Below are 23,530 nucleotides of genomic sequence, written 5' to 3'. Positions count from 1 at the left end.
ATATGGGGAGTGTCTGGGGACTTTGAGGACCCAAGGATGGGCATACAGGTCTCAATTCCTGCCACACCCTATCCCAGGAACAACTTTTTTGCACAGCCTTTCTTGGTAGTTATAAAATTGAGGAGCGCATGGAAGCTCTTTGATCCGTTATTTGCAAAGAATGGCCTGAGAGGTGTGATGTGGTACATAACACAGGGACAAGAAGTGTCATGGCTCTTTCCACTGCAGTGCAGCCTTGGGCACATTGTTGAGCCACTGTTTCTTTCTAGTAAGGAAAAAGATGGGGTTGAACCAGAAGATGGGATTGCTGAAATCCCCTTCCCACTCTGATCTGATATCCTGGCATTCTAACCATGATTCTATCTTCCTCTCCTAGTGTTTAAGTTTTGACACAGGTGCTGGGATGCCCCAGGGCTTCTCCATCTCTCTGCCAGGGAGGTTTAGATAGCACAGAATATCCCATTTATAGGAGTTGGAACAAAGACAGAGCCTCCCTTTCAGAGTGTGGGGCTCACAGATTTCATATGTCTCCTTTCCCTCTTCCTGCTTAGTTCCCATCACCAGAGTGGGACACGGTGACTCCTGAAGCCAAGAACTTAATCAACCAGATGCTGACCATAAACCCTGCGAAGCGCATCACAGCTGACCAGGCTCTCAAGCATCCATGGGTCTGCGTAAGTGTCTTCGCCTGGGGTGGAGGATCTCAGAGATGTCAGCCCTCAATATGCCCTTAGTACTCTCCTCACCCTCCTTTTTATGAACAGAGAATAATTCTGGGCCCTGAGCAAAGACCCAGCAGAGAGGGAGGGGGACTGGGTGGGGCCCAGGAGGGATTCAAGGAGGCAGTGGCCTAATTGGCTTCAACCTGTCTCTCCCCCACTTACTTGTCAGGTGTGATTTAGTTCTGATCTTGAATGAAAGCTTAGGTTGACCCTTGCAGACTCTAGAGAGTTGATGGTAGAAAGCAGCTGGCACAACCCAAAGTGAATTACCAAGCTTAGGGTGCATATTCAGCTCTCAGCTGTCACACAACTCTAATGGGAATGTGACCAAGACCCAACAAATAAACAAAAGGGGGCCTCTGGGCAGTTAAAAAGAGCATCTTGAAGTTCAGTCATAAAGCTAGGAGAGCCTCCAGGCCGTCAATGTGGATCAACATATTCTTTTTCCATGAACACTTCTATAAAGCTGAAATCTGTTTTTTTTTTAATATTTTTTAATTTTTATTTACTTTTGAGAGAGAGAGAGTGCAAGTGAAAGCGGGGGAGGGGAGGAGAGAGAGGGATACACAGAATCCAAAGAAGGCTCCAGGCTCTGAGCTGTCAGTACAGAGCCCGATGCGGGGCTCGAACCCACAAGCCGTGAGATCATGACCCGAGCCCAAGTTGGACGCTCAACTGATTGAGCCACTCAGGCACCCCTGAAATCTGTTTTCAAACAAAGAAGAGGATCTGGTACAGTTAGGCCTCCTGACAACCATGGTGCATTTATGTATTTGCTTTTCCTGTGTTTACTGAGTGCCTCTTCAGTGCCAGTCACTGTGTGGGTACTGAAGATAAAAAGATGAGTAAAGCATGGTTCCTTCCCCCCAGAGATCTTAAAAATTATCTGGGGACCTAGGCACTCAAACAGCAGCCATTCTGCAATGTGACAAGTACATAAAAAAATCTAATGAGTGCACAGGAACTCTTGTTATCTGGTGAGTAGTGAGGTTACTGAAGGCTGCATGGAGGAGGTGACCTCTGTCCTGGTTCTTGACAGCTGGCTGGGAGTTCCTCAGGATACAACCTGAAGACAGAGGTTAGCATGGGCCAGGGTGAAAGGCCATGGGAAATTGTGGCAAGTTTAAGGAATGTTAAGTAGTTTGGTTGTAGATGAAGATATGCCTACAAAAATGCAAGAGAACAAGGCCAAAAAGATTCCATGACATACAAGTCTCTGCCTAATGAGTTTGGATTTTATTCTGAGAGCACAGGGAACCATTTAAGGGATTTAAAGAGGGAACGAAGGGGCGTCTGGCTGGCTTGGTCAGTGGAGCATGTGACTCTTGATCTCAGGGCTGTAAGTTCAAGATCTATGTCGGGTGTAGAGATTGCTTAGAAAAAAATAAAATATGAAGACAATAAATTACAAAAAAAATAAAGAGGCAATGAAGTACACAGTTAATAAAGGTCACTTTGGAAGCTTTGTAGAAAATGAAATTGAAGAAGAAAGGAGGCTGGGGCAGAGAGCTCAGGAAGCTGTCGTAATTGTCTAAGCAAGACCAGATGAGGTCTTAGCTAAGGGTAATGATAGGAGACTGAGTGGTGTGGCAAAGAGTGGACAGATTTGGGAGATATTTGGTAGACAGAATCAAAAGGATTTAGTGACCAGTTGGATTTAGGGAGTGAAGGAGAGAGGTATCTATGGGGACTGCCAGATTTTGAGTTGGTAATAAGCAGAGGGTTGTACCATTCACTGATTCAGAGGAAACCCAGAAGAAGAGCCAGTTTGTGAGAAAAGATGATGATGTTAGTTTTATACATATCGAGTGTGGTGTCTGGGGACCTCTAGCTGGAGACATCAGATGGGTGGTTAGAAATGTGGTTCCAAAGATTAGAAAAGAAGTTAAAAATTGGAAATGTGGGTTGCAGTCATTTCTGTGTGGGTGGTGTTGAAATAAATGGGATTGTTTCTATGCTGATCGAATTCCCATTATGGCTTGTATTTGCTTCGGTAAGAAAAGAGACGGCCACTGAACACCAGCAAGTAAAGACACAGTTAGAGGAGCCAGCAAAGAGGGCTGGGAATGAGAACTTCTGTGGCCGAAGGAGGTTCAGGAGCAGGAGATCCTAAGAAACGAGGTCTCAATAAGGGATGGTCTGCCACAGAGAGTCCATGATAAAGATGGAGAAGAATCCATATACTCTGACCAATCAGAAGCCATTGTTTCATTATTTCACTGACAGAGGCAGTGGAGTGAGAAACTGAACCCTTTCTTCAGTGAGGGAAGAGGGAATGAGGGTGAGGAGAGAAAGAAATGGTACTGTATACAGAAGATGATGAGTCAGGGGAGTTTTCTATTTTTGTTTAAGGAGAGGCTTGAGTATAATGTATAGAGAAGAATATAGTCTAGAATAAAGGATTAAAAATATTGAGTACTTGAAGAAGCAAAGGTTGGGCTAGTAAAAAGAGGTTGAAATCAGATGAAAATCACTTTGTGGATGGGGGTCTGAAGTTGAAGGAGTTCTTGTGTGATGATCTCTCATTTCTCCTTGTGGAAAAATTTATGCTTTGGAGGAGGAAGTGAAGTTATAAGACTCAGGAAAGGGAAGAGGAGGTTGGCAGACTTGCTTTGGGAACCAGGAAAAGGAGTGGGCCAGGGATGAGGGGAAGGATTATGGGGCAGCCCCATGGAGGGGCGCCAGGCTGCATGTTGTGGGATTTATTTTTCTAGCAAACTAGCCAAGACAGCAACAGCAAAGGGAGGAGGGGGGCAGTGAGCAACTTAAAACAGATACTCAAGAACTGGGGATTATACTATGTCCTGGGAGTCATTCTCATAGGCCCCACCCTCCACCATCCTATATAACTCAGTAGCTCCTGAGGACATCACTCTATTAAAATATTACATAATAATTGATGCTTGTATTGATGACCCTGAGTCATCAAGGAAATCATTGTAAATCATCATAATTGTAAATCATTTCCAGTGGACTCTTTAAGGAGGAAGGAAGTTTAGCAGTGATACACTGAAGAGAAATTACCATCCAAAATGATGAAAAGAATTGATACTTCAAGGTGAAGACCCTTAGCTTCTCAGATCAGCTTTCAGGTCCTTGTGGGGGTATGATGAGAGGGGCTCTTGGAAGGGATGAACATTCTCTGTAGAGAGCAGGAACACTGCCTGTTCTCTCACGGCTCAGGAGTGCAGTACATGCTCAGCCAGCAGTTGCTGAAGGAGTTACTGCATGAGGATCACAACACACAGGATACTCTCTTCCATTCTGTAGCCTCCCATTTCCCAAGGAAGGGGAGAGTGCTGTCTCATGCACCCTCCTCATCTAGCATCAGTTATCAGTGATGTTTTCATGTTCGGATTTTTGTCCTTATATAACCTTGAGTTCGGGATAGTGCTTTTGTTGTAAAAGCATTTCACATCTATGACCTCATTTTATCTTCAGATCAACTCAGGGGTGGCTGAGCACAGAGCCAACAGTGCTAGGACTAGGGTGAGGGGCAGAGGACCTGGCAGGAGGGCTCACAGGCCTGTCTGTTTGGGTTCCAGCAACGATCCACGGTGGCGTCCATGATGCATCGTCAAGAGACTGTGGAGTGCTTGCGCAAGTTCAATGCACGGAGAAAACTGAAGGTGAGTCTTGCCTTTCCAGGCTGCCAGCATCCTGGAATCATGGCTTTTGACAGGACAAAAGCCTGTCCTAACCCATCAAAAAGGAAGCTCCCCTTCTGGCTGGAGCTGAGCTGTGAAAGTTGTACATGTTGGGAAGCCCCAAAGACCTGAGGCCTTGAGGCTCTGGACAGCAGCTGCCCTCTGCCTGAGACCAGGCTATGCTTTTCGAGAGTTCCAGCTGAATTGACAGGCCCTTCTTCTTTCCCCAGGGTGCCATCCTCACGACCATGCTTGTCTCCAGAAACTTCTCAGGTATGTTTTCCCAGCCGTGCACTTTAATTCCACTGAGGTGAGTGGGTCAGAACAGGGTGTTGCCATCCCAGTGGTGGGTGTCTCAGGCAATACCTTGACCAATATGAAGATGACCCTGTTTTGAGGGGCTGCTGCTGCTGGGTCCTATTACATGAGATTCTGGGGACTTCTCTTGGGTTCACATTTACGAATTCTATTCCCTAAACCCTCCCAAAGAGTAAACTGCCCAGCCTCCCATTTACCTTGTCCCTGGGGATTCTTATTTAATTCTCTAAAGACTCTTAGCACTTTAAGCTTTTAGCCAGTCACTAGGGTATTGGACAATGTGCTGGGGAAAAGAAAGAGATGAGATGTAGTGAATCTTCTCAATCACCACCATTAATTTGCCTACTGGGACCATCTCTACTTTATTGTGTCTAAGTAGGGATGACTAATAGAAATTTTTCCAGATGCTTAAACATTTTGTAGAGACTGTGCTTAAAATATGCTCTGTGATACTAGTTGTGTAAAAGTAAAGAAATAGAGACCAGCAGGATGAAGGGAAAGCAACTTGCTTAAATTTGCCTGAGAAATTGGGATAGTTGGGACCAGTAATTTGTAAATCACACTTGGCATGTCTTTTTAAGATGCAAGACACTCCACCCCACCCCACCCCAACCCAACCCCATCATTGTTTGCCCTCAGTGGGGAAGCCCAGTGGCTTTCTGTGAGGAAAAGGTTAATGTCAGAACTTAACTGAAGAAAGAAGGTCTCTTCCCAGCTTGCCTTTTCCCCTCCGGCCTCCACAGCCTCGCAACCCCCAGCCCCGCTGTTTTGGCTGAAGACCCTTTCTCTTGTTCTCATAGCAAGATTCCTTCCCTTGCTTTCCTGTGCTGACCTGGAGACAGAGTTGTGTGGCAGCACTTGTGTAGACAGCCACTCTGGGCCAGGGTTGCCCCCTTGATCAGGAGGGGCTTGTCTGTGCTGATTCAGGATAACCTAAGGGCCCTGAGTCTGAGGATACTGCAGATGGGAAGTCCTGGGTCTTCATGAGCTCTACCCAAGTGAGAACCTGGGGTCAGGACCGGAAAGTGAACCAGGGAAGTGTCCCACCTCAGGCCCATCCCCTGTGTTGCTGGTTTGGGACTCATTCTTATGTAGCTATCCATAAGGGGAAGACTTTGGTTCTGGATTCAACTCTCACAAATGAGAGCAGGACAGCACAGCTTGGCTGCCTCCAACAGAGATGGACCTGTAGTTCCACATCAGGCTTCTTGTCTTCCAATTACTTGAAGCTTCTACTTTCTCAGTGTGAGAGCTTTCTGGAGGACGGTCAAGGGCATTTCTGTGCTGACCTAGAATGGTGATCTATTGTCTCTCCGAGTAGAAGAAATGTGAAGACAGGCCACTGCGTTTCTTCTAGACCAGGAAATCAGTAGCATGTGCCCTGTCCCAAGGCCTCCACATCAACCTCCCTCCCCCATCCCATTTCAGAAAATTGGTATCCTGGTTTCAGGAAATTGGTCTCTCTGTTAGGACAAAGTACTTTCACTCATCCCTAAAGAGCCTCCTGTCCTTGCTGCCCAGACCTTGTTAGCCTTTGAGCTCACTTTGCCCTGGGTCAGAGGAGACCCAAAAAAGTGCTGCAAGCACTCTAGTATGACTCTAGGACATCTGGGGATAGAGCCTGTCTCTAAAAGCTGCTGCAGAAAATGGTGTCACCAGGTATAATCAAGAAGGAAGGGCACCTGTGTGTTTTTTGGGGCATGAACTAGGCCATTTTCTGAGTTTACCCCAAATAGGGGGTGCAGCTTAGCCCTAGACTCTAGCAGGTTAGCTAATAGTGGAATCAGGGCTTCTAGAATGTATTGCTTCAGCAGCCTTTGTTTTCTTTCTTGAGGCTCATTTCTTGGGCATCTTCACCCTCAGAATACTGAAATACAGGCTGAGAAAAGCTGGCTACCTCCCTTGAAGAGGGCAAGCAACCCGTGTCTCTAAGGAGCTAGAGGAATAAGAGAGGGATAGGCAGCTAGGGCCCATCAGTGAACCGAGCTGCACAAGGGCCATGCACCCGCCCCTGGCCCCGAGTGCCAGTGTCCCTCCTGTTTGGAATATGGCCAGCGGAAAAGGGCTCTCTGATAATATCCTCATGTAAGTCCCCTAAGGAGGGAAGGTCTGAAGGTGAGGCTCAGTTTCCTCAACAGCCTCAAGCGAGGGCCGGGCTGCCTCAGAAAGGACACCATCTCTCACCGATTCAGGCTTTAGACCCTCGCCTGAGGTGCTTATGGGACAGGCGCTGGAGCTGTGGTAATCCCCACACCCTGACCGAACCCAGTCCTCTCAGATCCCCAGACTGCTGCAGGGCTGGCTGCACCTGCTCATCAGCCTGCCCCTGGCGCCTTCGCTCCCCCAGCTCGGCTGGCTTGGCCACGCCGCCTGGGCCTTGCTGTGCGTGGGCGGCCAGCGGTTCCCGCGCCTCGTGCTGGGGCATGCTCGCTGCTGACTGGCCCCTGTGGCTTTGCGGCAGCTCTGTGCACTGAGAGATTGTATCCCCTCAGTTGGCAGGCAGAGCTCCGCCCCCGCCTCGCCTGCCGCGAGCGCCGCCGGCCTGGCCGGGCAAGGTACGTGGCATGAGTCCCCCGACCGCCTGCCTCGGCTCCCTGCCACCCCACCAGGAGGGCCAGCATGCCAGGCCCACTCACCAGGGAGGCGAGTCCCATGCTTGCGGGCTGAGATGGGCATGCCAGACGGACCACCTAACTTGGCATCTGCGAGCGCATTGGTGTCACAGAGCCCCCTAACCAGCCGTGCATGCTGGGCGCTTGCCAACTCTCAGGAGGCAATAGCCTGGGGACGTGGAGCTGGGTAGCAGGAGGCTTTCCTCCAGACGGCCGAGAGCCTGGCCTGCCTGAGGGCGAAGGCCAGCGGGAGCCCCCAGAGACAGTCCCAGGCATGGCTGGAGCTGCCCAATGCTAGAACTAGGCTTTGTCAGCACTGTTGGCAGACCCCACAGAGGAAGCCATGCCTCTCAAAATTGTGAAGTCTGGCATTTGCAGGCCTCCAGGTCTGAAAGGCTATAGAGTGCAGAAGCTGTAGAGAGAGCCATCCCTGGTTTTGGATGATAGCCCTGCCACATCCTGAACAAGTCATGTCAGCCCTCCCAGCCTTAGTTTCCTCATTTCCCCGGTGGGGATAATAAATCACGTGGCGATGATTCCGATCATGTATGTGGAAGGCTTTCAACCCTGCCTATATAGGACAGCTTGTAAAACACCCTGATGCTGACACCCCCCACCCCAGACAAATAAAATCAGAATCCTAGGCAGGGGATAGGCATAATGATTTTTTTAAGCTCCCCAAGTGATTCTAATGGGCAGCCAGGGTTGAAAACTCTGGTGTATACAAAGCACTTAACACAGTAGGTGGTCGGGCATAGTAGTAAACACATAAAAAATAAATAAATTTTAAGTCGCCCCCGCATGGAGATAGGACCATAGGCCATTTCTGGGACGTCAGAATTCTTGTGATGGAGAGATCCCTAGTCTTAGATGGGACCCAACTAGGGTAGGAATGGCCACTTGAAGGGAAGAATAGCAGTAACAGTGACAATGGTTTACACTTAGTGAGTACTTGCTATGTGTCAAGGACTCTGCTTAGTGCTTTTCATGCATGGTCCCATTAGATCCTCACCACTGTCCTGTGACCTAGGCCCTATTTTATCCCATTTTATAGATGAAGAAACTGAAGTTCAGGGAGGTTAACTCACTCAAAGTCATACAGGTAGCAACCGGGAGAGCCAGTTGTCATGGTGGATCAGACAGCTGATTCCATCCCCCTGTGCCTCCCAGACTCTGCCATCCATTGTCTGCTACCTTCCTGTGGCCTTGGTGACCAGCAGGCATCACCAGCCTTCCTACACAAAGCTCCTCAGCCTTGAGCCTCATCCTGTGCCTGGCTAGAATCTGTTTAATACCTCATTATTCTGCCCACTCCTTCCTGCTCAGTGGGTCCAGAGAGTAGACTGAGGAAAGAGGGGCAGATAGGACCCAGTAAGCCTGGTAAGGACCTGCCCAGTCAAGGCTTCAACCCCCTGGCAAAACCCTCCTGTAGGTGGTCCTGGTCTCTGTGTCTGTGTCTGTCTGTCCTCACGTCTGGTCTCCTTTGTGAACTGTGACACTCTTGTTTCTTAAGAGCTCTTAGGAGATGTCTTGCATCCTTCCAGCTTGGCCGTTCTGAGGAATTTCATGGCATCTAAGGACGGAGCCCTCACCTTTCACCTTGGCACTCTGCTTCCAGACCTGGGTGAAGTTGTTGAAGGCAGAGTTCCTAGTACCCCAGGCAGCTCCAGTATTGAATGTGGTTTCTCCTCCTAAGTGCAGTGTGTCCCTGTTTCTGCTGAGCCCACTTCCGTGGCAGAAGAGATCCCAGGGTGCCACCCTGAGGGTCTGACGCAGCTTGAGATGCCCTTCTTGCTTTGAGGCTACGAGGAGGGCCCTTTTCCAGGGGCTTCAGGAGACTCCTGGCCCCCTTGTCAGACACAGCGGACTCTTGCGGATCCGGCTGCCAGACTTCAGGTTAGGGAGAGAGTACAATGCAGGAGACTTGATTTTCCTTTTTGTTTTCACAGCTGCCAAAAGCCTACTGAACAAGAAGTCGGACGGTGGTGTCAAGGTAGGTGTCTCCACCCCTCTGGCCTGAGACTGGTCTCTCTCCCAATGTCTCTATGGGGGGTTCTTGGCACTTTGTTCCTCCTTTCCCAGAAACCCTCCTATCCTTGCTTTTCTGCTTTAAAACCGGAAACCTTTGTGCTCAGAACAGCAGGTTCCATTGGCCTGAGAGGGCAGGAGGAAGATGTGTTTCTTTTGACCCTAGTTTGATCATGAAGACTCAGAGGAAGTGATCTAAATTATAATTTACTAGAGCTGAATCCTGAACCTGACTACAGACACATGCCTCATCTCCATGGCTTGACTCTCAGGGGTTTTTTTTAGGTCATTTGGGTCAGTCTTCTCATTTCCTTTTTCTTTTTAGAGTGCAGATCCTTTTTAACAAATGAAAGCAAAGTTTGCCTGGTTAACTCAGGGTACCAGGGCTTGGAACTGGAAGCCACTATCCTTTTAGTTTTTTGTCCTTATCTCCAAAGCACTTCCAGAACCCAGCTCAAATACCGCTAAGTGAAAGTGTCTTATACTCTCTTGAGGCATAGCCTCCTCAGAAACAGATGAAGGACCTGGTGTATCACAGCTTGTTCCCATTTAGGGAGCTTTCCCTACGGGATTGTGGCAAAAGAACAGGGGCCCACAGGGACCAGCAGAAAGCCCTAGTGGGAGTGGCTACTTGGGAGAGGTGGAAGAGAGGTGGCTAGAGGTCTTCACAGGTCCCAGAGTGTTCTGTAAATGTTTGGGGGCAGAACAGGTCCTGGGGCTGGGGCAGGAGTTCATACTATCCTGAAGCCTACCAATTTACACCATAGGGTATTTCAAACTATGAAATTATCCAAACTTTTAAATTCCAACAAAAGTTTAAATTGGGCCTTTCCACTGGATCTTATGTCCCCGCTGAGATATATATGTGTGCCCCGTTTCCCTCCCCCTCCCCTTCTTCTTTTTCATTCTCTGCATGCCTGCTTCTGTGTACTTCTGCCCCAAGGAGGGGAGCTTGGGCTCCACACACACCTGCTGACATAGAGTGGGGGGGGGTGACAAGCAGTCCCCCAGTTATAGGGACATGAACTGGATGGGTGGAGCCAAGTTAAGAAAAGGTAGAAGGTTTAGTTGGAGAGAAAGTTTGCATATTTCTATCTGGGAAAGAAGCTAGAATCAATTGTTCTTTACAAAGTATTTAATAAGTACCTATCAGAGGCCCAGTGCTGTACTCAATTCTAGGGGCACACAAGAGATAGAAGGGGTGATGTAGTTTTCATCTAGCTTTGAGAAGTTGCAAAGTTAATAGAATGGGAAAATGGACATACCTGAAATCAGCTAGGCACTGAATGGTATTGATTCTGGACCCTGCATTACATGGTTCAGTCCAAGAAGCTTCTAGGCAAAAGCTTATTGGAGAAAGCTTAAAGGATGTAGGAAGACTGGAACCCAGTCACTGATTGCCTCTAGTGAATGGGATTGGTGGTGAGGACAGGGTGGAAAGACATATCTTTCGTTTTTTAGTTTGTACACATGTATTTTTCCTTAAAATGAAAAGGCATTCCTTCTATAACTTAAAAACAACAAAGTAATTGTATGGGTTCTGTCATGCATATTGATGTTCTCTACTCAACTGGAACATGGGGTTTGTGGTAGAAGGATATCTAAAATACAGCTGGACTGGTCTGGTTGGGCAGAGGGATTAGAGGTTTGTGTGTCAGACCACAGGAAATATAGGCCACTGAGAAGGGAAGCTACAGCAAGAGCTATGCTTTCAAAAGATTTGGCTAAGGGTATAAGGATGAATAGAAGAGGGTGGAAACTAGACACAGAGGTATCAATTAGAATGATCTGGGCATAGAGTGAAGAAAAGGTGATTAGAAATAGAAAGAGCTAATATTGAAAATACTTAACTACCAGAAGAGCACAGGCACCAACTAATCAGAATAGGCACTGCCTAGGGGCACCTGGGTGGCTTAGTTGGTAAAGCATCTGACTTTGGCTCAGGTCATGATCTTGCAGTTCACGAGTTCGACACCTGAATCGGGCTCTGTGCTGACAGCTCAGAGCCTGGAGCCTGCTTCGGACTCTGTGTCTCCCTCTCTCTCTGCCCCTCCCCCACTCGCACTGTTTCTCTCTCAAAAAATAAACAAATATTAAGAATAGGCAGTGCCTGTAGATAATTGGTCCAGCTGTATCCAAGAATGGGAGGCTGTGATTAGAGGTTGGCTGCCCCAACTTCAAAGGAAGTTGACACTGAATATGTTAAAAAGGACCCATCAAAGATAATGTCAGAGTTCCTTGAAGGTTGGAAGAATTGGTAGTAACTCTGCTAAAAATGGGAGTAATTGTGAAGGAATGCCCATTTTGATGGCCAGAGTTTTATTTTGACCACACTGAGATTGAGAGACAGGTGAAGATCTGGGTGGAGAGGACTTTTAAGGTGCTAGGAAGTACCTGGGGTAGCCCAGGGAAGAGGTCAGTACTGGACCTGCAGATAGGGCTCATATGAGTGAATCACAGGAGTTCACTCATTCAGCCAAATTCCATGCTTCAGGAACTGGGAAGATAACACCATAATCCACCCTGTAAGGTGTTCAGAGTTGGAGAGAGACAGAGAAACCAGCGGTGCCCATGTAGTCTGGTAAGGTCTATGAGGGAGGTGTATATAGGGCAGGTGCTGGGGGAGCAGAAGCCAGCATCTGAGCCAAAACAGGAAATATTCCTGAAGGAGATGGCCCATGACCTGAGTTTGAAGGACTCCTTTGATCTTGCTAGGTTGAAGTGGGCAGGAGATGGGAGGGATATTCCAGGCAGAGGAAATAGCACAAGATGTATAGGTTTGAAACAGTGTGGTGATTCTGGGAACTTCAGTAGCTCTGAAAGCCTGAAGGAAAAAGTGATTGCACGACGTAGGACCTGAAATAAAGCAGTAACAGCCGAGGTGGTAGTAAAAAGATGGATAAAGGAGACATTGAAGGACAGGTTTCTGATGGAACTTTCTAGATGGCTGCCTCCAAGGATGAGTGTTAGGCATAGCCTTGTAATATTAGCTTAAGGAGCTAATTAAAAAGATATAGATTCCAGGATCCACCCTGGAATTCAGATTCAGGAAGCTTTGGGTGGGAGGTGGAATCTGAATTTAATAATACTCCCCTTCTCCCATATGAATCTAAAGCGCATGAAGGTTTAAAAGTTCAGTAAATGCATATTTTCAGGGCTATCTGTCACTGAGAGGCTGGAAGAAGAGGAATCATCAAAGGAAACAGAAAACACAGAAGAGGTGGGAGAAGAACATATGTGTACAACATTGTCTGACCTTACAGAGCACTGAGAAGGAGGAGGGCTAGGCAAAAAAAAAAAAAAAAAAAAAAATCGTTAAATAAATTGCCTTAAATGAGAACGTATGTGGGGAACCCAGTGCCTGATCCTGCTATGTGCTCAGTACATGAGTTTTGTGCTTGAGAGAAGACTTTGAATATAGTAGCTGGATCAGAGGCAAAGATGCAAATGTTTAAGAAGGGAATAATCATCCAAAATTAAATGGCCAGCAACAAGTTGAGGAAAATATTCACAGCAGGTATGATGGGAAGGGTTAATATTATTTTTATACAAAAAAGCTTTCTCTAACAAATAAGAATCCCCCCTAAAATCCAGTAAATAAGTGGTCAGAGAAGATGCACTGACAACCCCATAAAGAGGAGGTAGAACTGGTTAATAAATGTGGATGTTTAGCCTTGCTAGTAACAAAGAAATGCAGGTTGAAATGAGGTGCCATTTTTTGACTCTTAAGTTTGTGATAGTAGCATAAATAACAGTGGCCCTTTCTGAAACAGTCTGCATGTCAAAAGCCATAAAAATGTTCCTGCTCTTTTTACCCTTTAATTTTACTTCTGGGAATTTGTCCTAAAGAAATTCAAGGAGCGCCTGGCTGGCTCAGCTGGTAGAGCAGTAGAGCGTGTGACTCTTGATCTCAGGGTTGTGAGTTTGAGCCCCATGCTGGGTGGAGAGATGACTAAAAAAAATAAATAAACTTTAGAAAAAAAATAATTCAAAATAAAAAAACTGAAAGCGGAAGGATGTTCAACATGACATTTGTAATTGAAAAAATTGGAGACAATTTCAAAAGTCAATAAGATAATGACCAAATAATTCAAGAAATCCATTTACTAGACTTTTACAAAGTTATTAATTTTCATGACTATATAATGTTTTATATTAAGTAAAAAAAAAAGTGGGATATAAAGCAATTCGTACACTATCATCTAAATTTTGTTTGAAAAAATGATATGTTTTTGATTATATTTGGTATATATCATGTGGATAGAAAAGGAACTGGAAGAAACCCCATGAAGTATTAATAGTAATTTCACTGGATGATGGGAATTTGGGAAACTTTTATTTTATATATTTTTCTATGTTTTCTACCTTTTTTACCTAGACCATGCATTACTTTGATAATCAGAGTAAAAATCAAAATACTGTTTGTTTCAAAAAGTAAGGCATCAACTTGTATGTAGCTTATAATGATGTTTTTTTAATTGTGCAAGAAAAAAGACTAGCAAGACAAATAGGATTAGGTGGGTTTTTTTCCTTCTTTGTTTTCCAAGTTGCTTATAATATGGCTACAGACCTTTTAGAATCAGGAACATGTATATAACAATGAATGGCGTGGCTGGATGGAAGTACTGGCAAAGGCAGAGGGGAGGGCAATGCAAGATGTGTGGGGTTCAACTTTTCTGGACTCTCTTGAAGGTCAAGGTCACCACATGTGTATATGAGGGAGGCCTATGAAGTTGCCCAAAAGATGCTGACCTGTGAGCATCCTGGGCTCTTATAGACCCACCTTTCTTTCCCAGCTTCCCCTTCCCAATTCCTGGTGTTTAAGGTCTGTAGAGAGGTTTGTTTCTCACTGTCCAGAAGTTTTCACAAGATGCTGAGCTATTAGCATTGGTTTGAGCATCGACTCTTTTTGAATTTAGGGACCCCAGGTTCTGGTTAGACTTATTTAATAGTGGTATAGGGACCCAGGGTCTGTAGAAGAATGACAGCCACTTGTGAGGACAAGACTCTGGGGGGGGGGGGGGCACAAACTCTCAGATCCTGAGAGGCCTCTAGTTGAGGACTAGCCCCAAGGCCAGAATGGCCATCCAGTTTTAAAAAAAATAAAGGAACAAAAGAAAAAAACAAGGGATATAGCCATTTCCTTAAGTACTATTTGGATATTTGTTTAAGTATGGAAAGTAGGTTTGAACCCTTTTCTGATTTCAAATTTTAAGTATTTAATTTTTAAATAAAAGTGAGATGTGATTCTTTAAAAATGATCTGGTATTGAAACAATGCTGCATTGTGCTGGTTGAGAGGAGCTCAACTATACATGGTTGAGGGCAAAGCCCTGAAAGGATGGAGAGAGGAACTGGAAGAAGTCTACTAACCCAGTAGAAACTAGCCCTTGGGTAGAAGAGGATTATCTTAGGTTTTCCTGCAGGACAGTTTAGGAAAAAGAGAGGCAGCTGGAATTGAGAACTTACTCCCCATTAGGTGAAGCAGACAATAGAAAGTGCTCTACCTAAGGTGAAGTCCAGGTGAAAGCTTGACAGCATGTTCCTGAAAATCACAAGAACCAAGATTAGGCCTGGTCAGTGTCCCTGCAGTTTTCACTCCAGTGATTCTGGGCAAGTTAGAAACCTGTGCTCTGCTTTAGCCTGGGGAGAAACCAGTGTCCACAAACCCAGTTCAACTCAGCAAAAGTTTGTTGATCATATGCTAACTTTAAGGCATTTTGCTAGGCACAGAGGAGATTAAAAAGATGGACCTTCCCTCACATTGTAAACACTCTAGTTGGATAAAAGGATAAGTATGGATGTAGCGCATCTTCCTCTTTTTGAGGAATAATTTTGGAAGTAAAATCTCATTTTGGGGCATAAATGAAAGACTAATGCAAAAGAAGTCCAATTAGGGGTTTCTGACTGGCTCAGTCAGTAGAGCATGCAACTCTTGATCTCAAGATCGTGAGTTTGAGCCCCACATTGGGCACAGAGATGATTTTTTTAAAAAAAGAAGAAGAGGGGCCCCTGGGTGGCTCAGTCAGTTAAGAGTCCAACTCTTAGTTTCGGCTCAGGTCATGATCTCACGGTGTGTGAGTTCGAGGCCTGCGTCGGGCTCCGTGCTGACAGCACAGAGCCTGCTTGGGATTCTCTCTCTCCTTCTCCCTCTGCCCCTCCCCCGCTCACTCACTCTGTCTCTCTCTCAAAAATAAATAAATAAAACTTAAAAAAAATTTTTTTTAATTTAAAATAAATTAAAAAAAGAAGCAGAAGCTGCCCAATTATATTTAGGCTTTCTTTTCCTTTAGATGTAATTTTCGATTCTTTTCAATACTTGTAGTCCCTTTCTTTTCAATTTAATACCGTCCTGAAGATGTCTTCTAAAGTAGAATGCAGGCTCTTGAGGAAAGGAGCATTTATCTGACATGTTCACTGTGCCTAGAATAGTAGTCAGACAACAGATAGGACATGTTCCAAGGGTACTTCTGTCTCCCAGCAAGCTAATTATAAAGTGCTTTCACCTTTTAGACACAGCTTTCTGAGATGTACTTTCAGTGTTCCATGTGGTCTTTATGTTTATGCTCTTGTTTCACATCTGAGCATAAAGTCCATGAGCATCTGGCTGAGGGCTAAAGAATCACTGCTTTCAACATTCCCCCTGGTTCACATCTTGATGTCTTTGTCATCACCGCACTTTTAATCACCAGCACTCCTATTTTCCCATTTCCCACTAATTCCAAAATGCAGTGAGATACTGTAGTCTTATAAATGAGCATGGCCACACTGACAAAGAAAGGGATGCTACCAATTCACTGTTTACCAGATGATTTTCAAAAGCTCAACATTTTTATCTGAAAAGCAGTATAGGGGTGCGGCAAAAAACAAACAAAAAAACTAGGTTCAGAAGTATAATGTCTCTAAAGCTGAGGATGGCCCCGAGTGGCTTTTGCTATTTACCTGGTAGCTGCTTGCCCAAATTTTGGGCAGACCTAGTAATGAGAGAAAATAAATAACCTTATAGGAGAGCCAGCCTTGTAAGCCTAAACCCGTCAATTTGCAGCAAAATGTTACCTTCATAAACTTGTGAGTTAATCTCTTCACAAAGCTTTGAGCAATGCTGAGACATTTTAGAATATACTAAATCTGTGTTTGTGAACCTGACAGCAAAGGAGGTCTTCTCCCAGGGTCTGGAGGGATTTGTGTGCCTGGTGGTCTAGGTGCTGTTTTAATCCTTCTGGTGCTGGGCTCCAGGTCTCCTTCTTCCACTCTTTCCTCCTGAGGCAGAGCCCGCGCTGCTGCACTAACCTGCGGCGTCTCTGTGCTTCTCTTCTTACCTCCTCTTTCCCCTTCTCTTTCCCTTTCGCTGTGGTGTGTCCAGAAAAGGAAGTCGAGTTCCAGCGTGCACCTAATGGTGAGCCTTGCCTGCCCACCCATCTGCCTCCTCCATGCTGCCTGCGTGCCCGCCTGCCAGCCACGCAAACCCATTCTGCCATGTGCGTGTGCTTCACTCATCCTCACTGCATGTCTGTGCTGTGTGGGCAAGCGTGGCCTGTCCTGCCAAGCAGGGGCCATTGCCCAAGGTTTCCCGGTGACCTAAAAAATGGGCATCGGAATGTATGGTATGGCACCCCCTGCTGCAGAGCTTGGACTGCCTCCAGCAGCCCAGGGCAGGAAGTGAAGCTAGGAGGGACTCGGAGCCAGGTGGCAGTCACAGGGAGAGACCCTCACTCGCTATTGCTCAGGAGGAGAGGCCCTGCTCACTGGGGCCTCCTGCTACAGACTGGCAGCTGGTGGGCATCTGTGTGATGGGCAGAGGACCTGGTTGTAGGCTTACAGCCCTGAGCCTTACTGTCAGCCTTTTCCCCTATGCAAGTGCCCATTAACAGGCTGTGCCCAACATTTCATCCTTCCCCACCCACCCCTCAGGAGGAGCAGCTGAAAGAATCCAGAGAACGTACCTTTCTTTCTCATGGGACACAGGCCACCAAGGGGAGGGAGCAGCCTGAATTGTTATGAAACCATCCATTAAAGCCAGAGGTCGGTCCACCTGGGTGACATCTCAGCCTTCTGCAGATATGGCAGGCTTAAGAGCACCCTGGAGTTCTTGCTCCCTGCCAAGATCTCTGTCTCAGCTAGGCTTTGCAGGGAGGGCAGCCTTATCCAATGAGTCCCAAACAGGTCAGACTTAGTAGCTGAGCTAGGGGGGTGGGGAATAGAAGAGAGCAGAGTTTATGTGAGTTTAGACCCACATCCTGACTATTCCTGGGACCCCTCTTTTCCAGCCTGCAGAGTTCAGTGGAGTCTGGTAGTACTTGGTACCTGGCTTAAGGTTCCATGCCTAGCACTGGGTTTGGGGACATGTCAGCCATTGACAGCAAGCTAGGGTTGGATGCCTTCAGGTCTGGTCTAAGGAGCCATAAAAGAAGCCTCCAGTCAAGAAGTAGGACAGTCTTGCTAGCTTTCTGTGTGTGTCCTAGGAAGGAAGAAGCACATCCTAACTGCCAATGTGTCCTCATTTGTGCCCTGCACAGAGATGGTAGCTACATGTTTGTCTCTCTGTCTTTTGAAGAACATGCAGGCATCAGGCTGCTCTTTGGTGGCCACTGGCTCCACTGGGACTCCCAGTGGTACTGAGTACATTGGTGAGGGTATCATAAGAAGCAGAGGGGATTGTAAGAGGCAAAAGAGCCTCTTATAGATATGGCTCCCCCACCCCGGAGATCAGCTTCCTTCCTTCCTCACCATCCTCCCCCACCTTCCTTGCTGTGCCATTCAGTATAACATTTCAAAAGGCAAGGAGATATCCCAGTGGTCTGCTGCTGTTAGGAATGTTGGCCCGCTAGGCAGCCTACTCTCCCGGCGGCTGGGTTCTGGGACCATAGCCACAGCCACCCACCCTGGATTCACCTGCCCTGCCTTGGAGTTCTGCTCTCACTCCCAGTTGAGCAAATCCAAGATTTATCAGGCAGAAAATATATCTGTGCCAACTGCATAGCCTTGTCTCTGCTCCCTGGGGGCAGTGGGTGCATTCTGTATCCAAAGTCACATTCCCCCCCTTTCCTCTAGGCGAGGAAATCTCGCCACCATCTTCTAGGCGAGGTTTTTTTTTTTCTCTTCATGTTCCTCCTCTTTTCAGATCAGGCTCCGAGCTGATGTTTTAAGGGAAAGGAAATGCAGGTGGCAGGTTGAAAGGGCAGCAGGAGACTGCCCACAGATAGGGGGCCCAGAGTTTCTGAATTTTGTTCTGCTCTCTTATAAACCACCCTTCTTTTTCCCTGTAAAATAAGAAGATCCTGAATTTCTTTGAGCGAAGTATGATTGTGCAGTGACGTGGCATCTGACATAAGCAGAGATTTCTGGAGAGATGCTTTAAAACAAGCCTCAGGGCTAATCCCACCTTAAGGATGCTTCCAGAGCTAGGTCTCTGGGCCTCTCCCAATACTCCCCTCCTCAGATTGATCATCTCTCCGACCATTGCTCCCATCCACATAGTATTATGGAGGCCACCTCAGGCCTAGCTCCTCCGGGCCAGGCCGGGGGGCAAGGGAGGTCTGGGAGTCGAACCTGAGCAGCTTTGGTAACTCTAGAGGAACTAAACCATCTGTTTTCTTGTCTCAGCCACAGAGCAACAACAAAAACAGTCTCGTAAGCCCAGCCCAAGAGCCCGCGCCCTTGCAGACGGCCATGGTACCTCCTGACTACGGCTTCTCCGCCCCTGCCCCTGGCTGCCTCCCGCTCCTTCTCCCTTCCTCTTCTTGCCCTCCCTCCCAGGCCTCCTTGGCCCTTTCCTTCTAGTCCCTATAGAGCAGGCTGCTTTGTGTACTGCCCTGTGGGCCCCTTCCCCTCATTGTCCCGTGTGGCCATGCTCCTTCCTGCACCGCACAACTGCTGCTCCTGCTCCTTTCGCTTTTGGGGGGGAAGAGTGGTCAGGGCTCTCAGCTAAACCTCTCAGCCCCAGGCTGGGCCCCCATGGGTCTGCTGTGGGAGCCGGGAAGGTGAGTGGCTTATAAAAGAAGAGGGTAGGAGCTTTCTTCGGACCTGCACATCGGTTCTTAGAGGCTCCTTGTAAACTCTGCCTCGGCTTCTCCTTTGCAAAGCTTTGAACAAGAAGGAGGGCTGGGGTCCCTTACCTCTGGATGGTGCTGAGGTCTCTGAGTTCCTGGAGAGCCCCATGCTGGGGGCACTGTGTGCTCCCAGAGCACCTTCTGCTAGTGGTGGCTAACTAGAGAGTTAGCATGGGGGGGTGACTGGGAGAGAAGGAGGGATAATTGTGCCTGCAGACCCGGACCCTCGTGCTGCCTTATGGCACAACAGGGACAGGAACTCTGGGGAAAGGTGGTAAAGCAAGCAGCTCTCTGGGCTCAGCTTGCTGAGGGGCCATCCTGGGTCTTTCTGGGAGACCTTAGTCTACTCTCCCTGTGTCCCTTCCTCCTACATACTCCTTGATGAATGCTGTTGGCAGCACCTGGCCTGGACCCTCAGCCCCACAGCTCCTCCAGTGTACCTGTCCCGTGGGAAAGAACACTCAGATCTAGCAGGAATCAAGGAATCAGGGACAGAGGCCCTTGACCTCTCAGCTTCCCTGGTACCTGCTTTTGTTAAGTGCCAGGCCTCTCCTTCTTTCTCAGCCAGTGCTGTCCCCTAAATCTGGGGTTTCCCAGCTGTCTGGGACCCAGTTGAGCCAGGATATTTTGTCTTGTGGGAATGGCTGGTGGGCAGGCCTCAGTGGTCATCATAGGGTCTGTGATGGGATAAGGATAGGGTCCCTCAGGGAAAAGCTGTAGGTCTGTCCTGAGGTCAAGAGGGTAATTTTCATCTTCTCTCACAGGAGCCACAAACCACCGTGGTGCACAATGCTACAGATGGGATCAAGGTGAGTGGCTCCTGAGCTGGTCTCCTGCTTTATGGATCAGCAGGAAACAGGTGGGCTGGATCACAGGGTCTATGGGTCCTGCAGATGGCAGATGACAGGCCACACCTCGAGGCCACGGTATGTGTGTGGAGTCCAGGCTGGGAATACCGTGCATCTGTTTGTTTCCTGGACAGCAGTATACTTCAAGCTCTATAGTCAGGCAGGCCTGGGTTTGAATCTGGGGCCACTGTCACTCTGGTGCTCTGCACTTCAATTTGCTTCTCTGTAAATTGAGGATAATAATAATTAAATCTTACTCCATGACTTGTGAGGCTTAAATGGCAGCAATTAGCTAGAAAAACAGAGGAGAGTATAACCAGACCCTTAGAACATCCTCCATTGCCTCCCCCACTATGCCCTCAGTAACTTTGTCTTATTTTCACTACTCATGACAAGATAAAAATCTCTCTCCACAGGTGTGGGGGAGGCAGATAATAAACCAAAAACCAAATAAGTAAGATAAAATCCAGTAGTGGTAAATGCTATGAAGAAATGATACAAAGTAAAAAAAGGGGGGGGGGGTGAACAAGGCCTTTAATTAAGTGGTCAGGGAAGGACTTCCCTCAAGAGGTGATTTTTGAGCTAAAAACTAAACAATAGGAAGGAGACAGCTGGGCTGACTCTGGAGCAGAATGCCCTAGACAGGCAGGCTGCAAGTGTAGGAGCTTAGCATGTATACGGAACAGAGGAAACGAAGCAGAGCCTAGAGCATGGAGCCAGGGGAGAGTGGCATTGGGCGGTGGGGGGGGGGGGGGGGGAGGGAGGCGGTGGGGGGGAGGATGCGGGTGGCACAGGGAAGAGGGAAGGGAGTGGCGGGGGCAGGGGGAAGGGGGGCAGGGTGATGATGTTGGAGAAGCAGGCAGGCCTGCTTCGTAGGACTTCATAGTAGTTTGCATTTTATTCCAGCAGTCAGGAGAAGCTATTGGAGGTTCTTAGCAGGAGAGTCATATAGTCTAATTTACACTTTGAAAAGCCCCTCTGGCTGTGTTATGGGCAAGAGCTTTAGGGAGGTAGGCAAGTATGGATGCAGGGGGCCCAGGAAGCTATTGTAGTTCAGGTCCCAGATGTTGGTAACTTGGAATCAAATAGTAGCTGTGCATTTAAAGAGAAGGGGTAGGGGTGCCAGGCTGGCTGGCTCAGTTGGTGAAGCATGTGACTCTTGATCTTGGGGTAGTGAGTTCGAGTCCCATATTGGGTGTAGAGTTACTTAAACGTAAAATCTTTTTTTAAAAAAATGAGGAGTTAAGAGACAGGACTTACTTTGGAGGTAGAACTAAGAGATTTGAATTTAGATTGGATAATTAAGATATAAGAGAAAGAGGGGTGCCTGGGTGGCTCAGTTGGTTAAGCTTCCTACTTGATTTCAGCTCAGGTCACAATCTCAGGGTTTTTGAGTTCGAGCCCCGCATCGGGCTCTGTGCTGACAGCTCAGAGCCTGCTTGGGATTCTCTCTCTCCTCTCTCACCGCCCCTCTCTACTTGTGCGCTCTCTCTCTCTCTCTCAAAATAAATGAATAAACATTTAAAAAAAATAGAAAGCAAAGATTCAACCTAGAATCAAACCTAGAAGGTGACTGTAGGTTTTAACAACAAGATAGATATTGTCATTTACTGAGTTGGGGAAGACTTGGGAGGGGATCTGGGAACCCAAGGTGTTATAAAAGTCAGATGGCAAGGGTGAAAATAGAACTTCCTATGATTCTTCTTTGCACCTTCTGCAGGAGCACATACTCTGCTTCTGTTTTGCTCAGTTTCTCTGGTTTCCAAGGGCCTGAGTGTTATAGAAACATGTTCTTTTTGGCCTACAGGGCTCCACAGAGAGCTGCAACACCACCACAGAAGATGAAGACCTCAAAGGTAGGTGCTGGCAGGGTCGGGAAGGGACCCTAGCAGTGTCCCTGGTACCTTGGCTCCAGTGGGGCACCTGTCTTGTCTGTCCCCAGAACTGAGAATGGTGACTCCTTAGACTCTAGGAGAGGGCTTGGCATAAAAGCTACTCTCTGTGGGTTGTGAGGTCCCTGTCTGGCCTGGCTGGGCTAGGCAAGAGGCTTCTCTTTTTTGACCCCAGGTCTGGAATAGCTAACCTAGAGTTTTTCCTAAGCCTTTCCAGGGCCAGGGCTCAGAGAACTGTTCCTGTTGCTGATAATGATGTGACATTGCTGTACAGGGACATCCTGAGCCCCTGCAGAAGTAGCCCTTAAATATAGTGAGTCATTAGTAGGGTGACCAATGGTCCCAATTTCCCTAGGACTGAGGTGATTCCCAGAATGTGGAACTTTCAGTTTTAAAACTAGAACGGTCCTGGGCACATTGGGATCAGTCACTCTCATCACAAAGTCTTGACATGAATGATGGAGCCAGAACCACATTTGGCCATATCCAGGTGGTCCTGTGAGGACCACCACCCTAAGCTTGGGCCTGGCCAGGAGGGCCAGGGGGTGTGGGAGGGCGTGGCAGGCCAGACCCCTGGGAATCTCTGCCCTGCTCTTTGGTTTGGCCTCCTGGAATTGTTCCCTTTGCCACAGTAAGTGGCCTGAGGCCAGGCTCTCAGAAAAGATGGAGAAATGCTGCAGGACAGAGCTAAGAGAACACACACAGGAGCAGTAAGGGGGCAATAAACCTTTGGGAACGAAAAAAAAATAGCATAAATGTATAAAGCAATAAACAACAGTACCTCTAGGGCTGCTGGGATTAAGGCCAGAGCAATTCAGTTCTGGTGATGCTGGTGGAGTCAGTGGCTCCTTCACTGCTGGGCTCTTGACCTTGTAGCCTAGCGCCCTAGAACATCTTCCCTGGGAGCAGGGGTCCTTGTACAGTCTGTTTGAAGGCTCCTCTGTAAGCCACAAGCCCAAGTCTGTGCACCTTCCCGGGGCTCTCAGCTGGGAGGCCTCTCTGGCAGAGGCGGCAGCGTGGGATGTGGTCCAGTGTCCACAGCAGCCCGAGGCGTTGCCTTGCCCCAGCTCTGCAGTGCCACGGGCTTGGGTCCTGTCTGGCTTGCTCGCTCACCTGCCTTGTTCTGTTTGTTTTGGCTGCTCTGCCTTGCCCTGCCCTGCCCTGGCTGGCTAGCTGCCCCGCTCCGCACTGGGAATGGCAGCTCGGTGCCTGAAGGACGGAGCTCCCGGGACAGAACAGCCCCCTCTGCAGGCATGCAGCCCCAGCCTTCTCTCTGCTCCTCAGCCAGTAAGTGTGAGGGAGGCACAATCTGGCTTCTGTCTCCCTGGCTCGTCCTGAAGCCCCTCAGGGATCCCCCCCAGAGCTGTCAGCCCAGCCCAGCTATCTGTCTTAGTAAGCTTGGGGAGCTCGGCCTC

At 47.8% G+C, this 23,530-nt stretch overlaps 1 protein-coding gene across 7 annotated transcripts in view; it reads left to right on the top strand.

Moving 5' to 3' along the window:
* Positions 1-23,530, top strand: part of CAMK2G (calcium/calmodulin dependent protein kinase II gamma) — a 122,648-nt gene that overhangs the window by 92,444 nt on the left and 6,674 nt on the right. For 2 of the 7 annotated variants that reach the window (XM_086680026.1, XM_086680025.1), the window contains 10 exons: positions 552-674; positions 4,268-4,351; positions 4,600-4,642; positions 7,180-7,242; positions 9,249-9,292; positions 16,690-16,722; positions 18,930-18,998; positions 20,140-20,184; positions 22,031-22,079; positions 23,289-23,402. In XM_086680026.1, coding sequence (XP_086536152.1) covers positions 552-674; positions 4,268-4,351; positions 4,600-4,642; positions 7,180-7,242; positions 9,249-9,292; positions 16,690-16,722; positions 18,930-18,998; positions 20,140-20,184; positions 22,031-22,079; positions 23,289-23,402 — 667 coding nt within the window. The remainder of the gene's footprint in view (positions 1-551; positions 675-4,267; positions 4,352-4,599; positions 4,643-7,179; positions 7,243-9,248; positions 9,293-16,689; positions 16,723-18,929; positions 18,999-20,139; positions 20,185-22,030; positions 22,080-23,288; positions 23,403-23,530) is intronic. The other 5 variants (XM_086680027.1, XM_086680031.1, XM_086680028.1 and 2 more) reach the window with 4 other exon arrangements.

This window comes from Puma concolor, chromosome D2 (genome assembly GCF_028749965.1).
Source record: "Puma concolor isolate L17-30 chromosome D2, mPumCon1.1.hap2, whole genome shotgun sequence".
Classification (NCBI taxonomy): Eukaryota; Metazoa; Chordata; class Mammalia; order Carnivora; family Felidae; genus Puma; species Puma concolor.
This window is presented reverse-complemented; position numbering and strand designations above follow the sequence as displayed.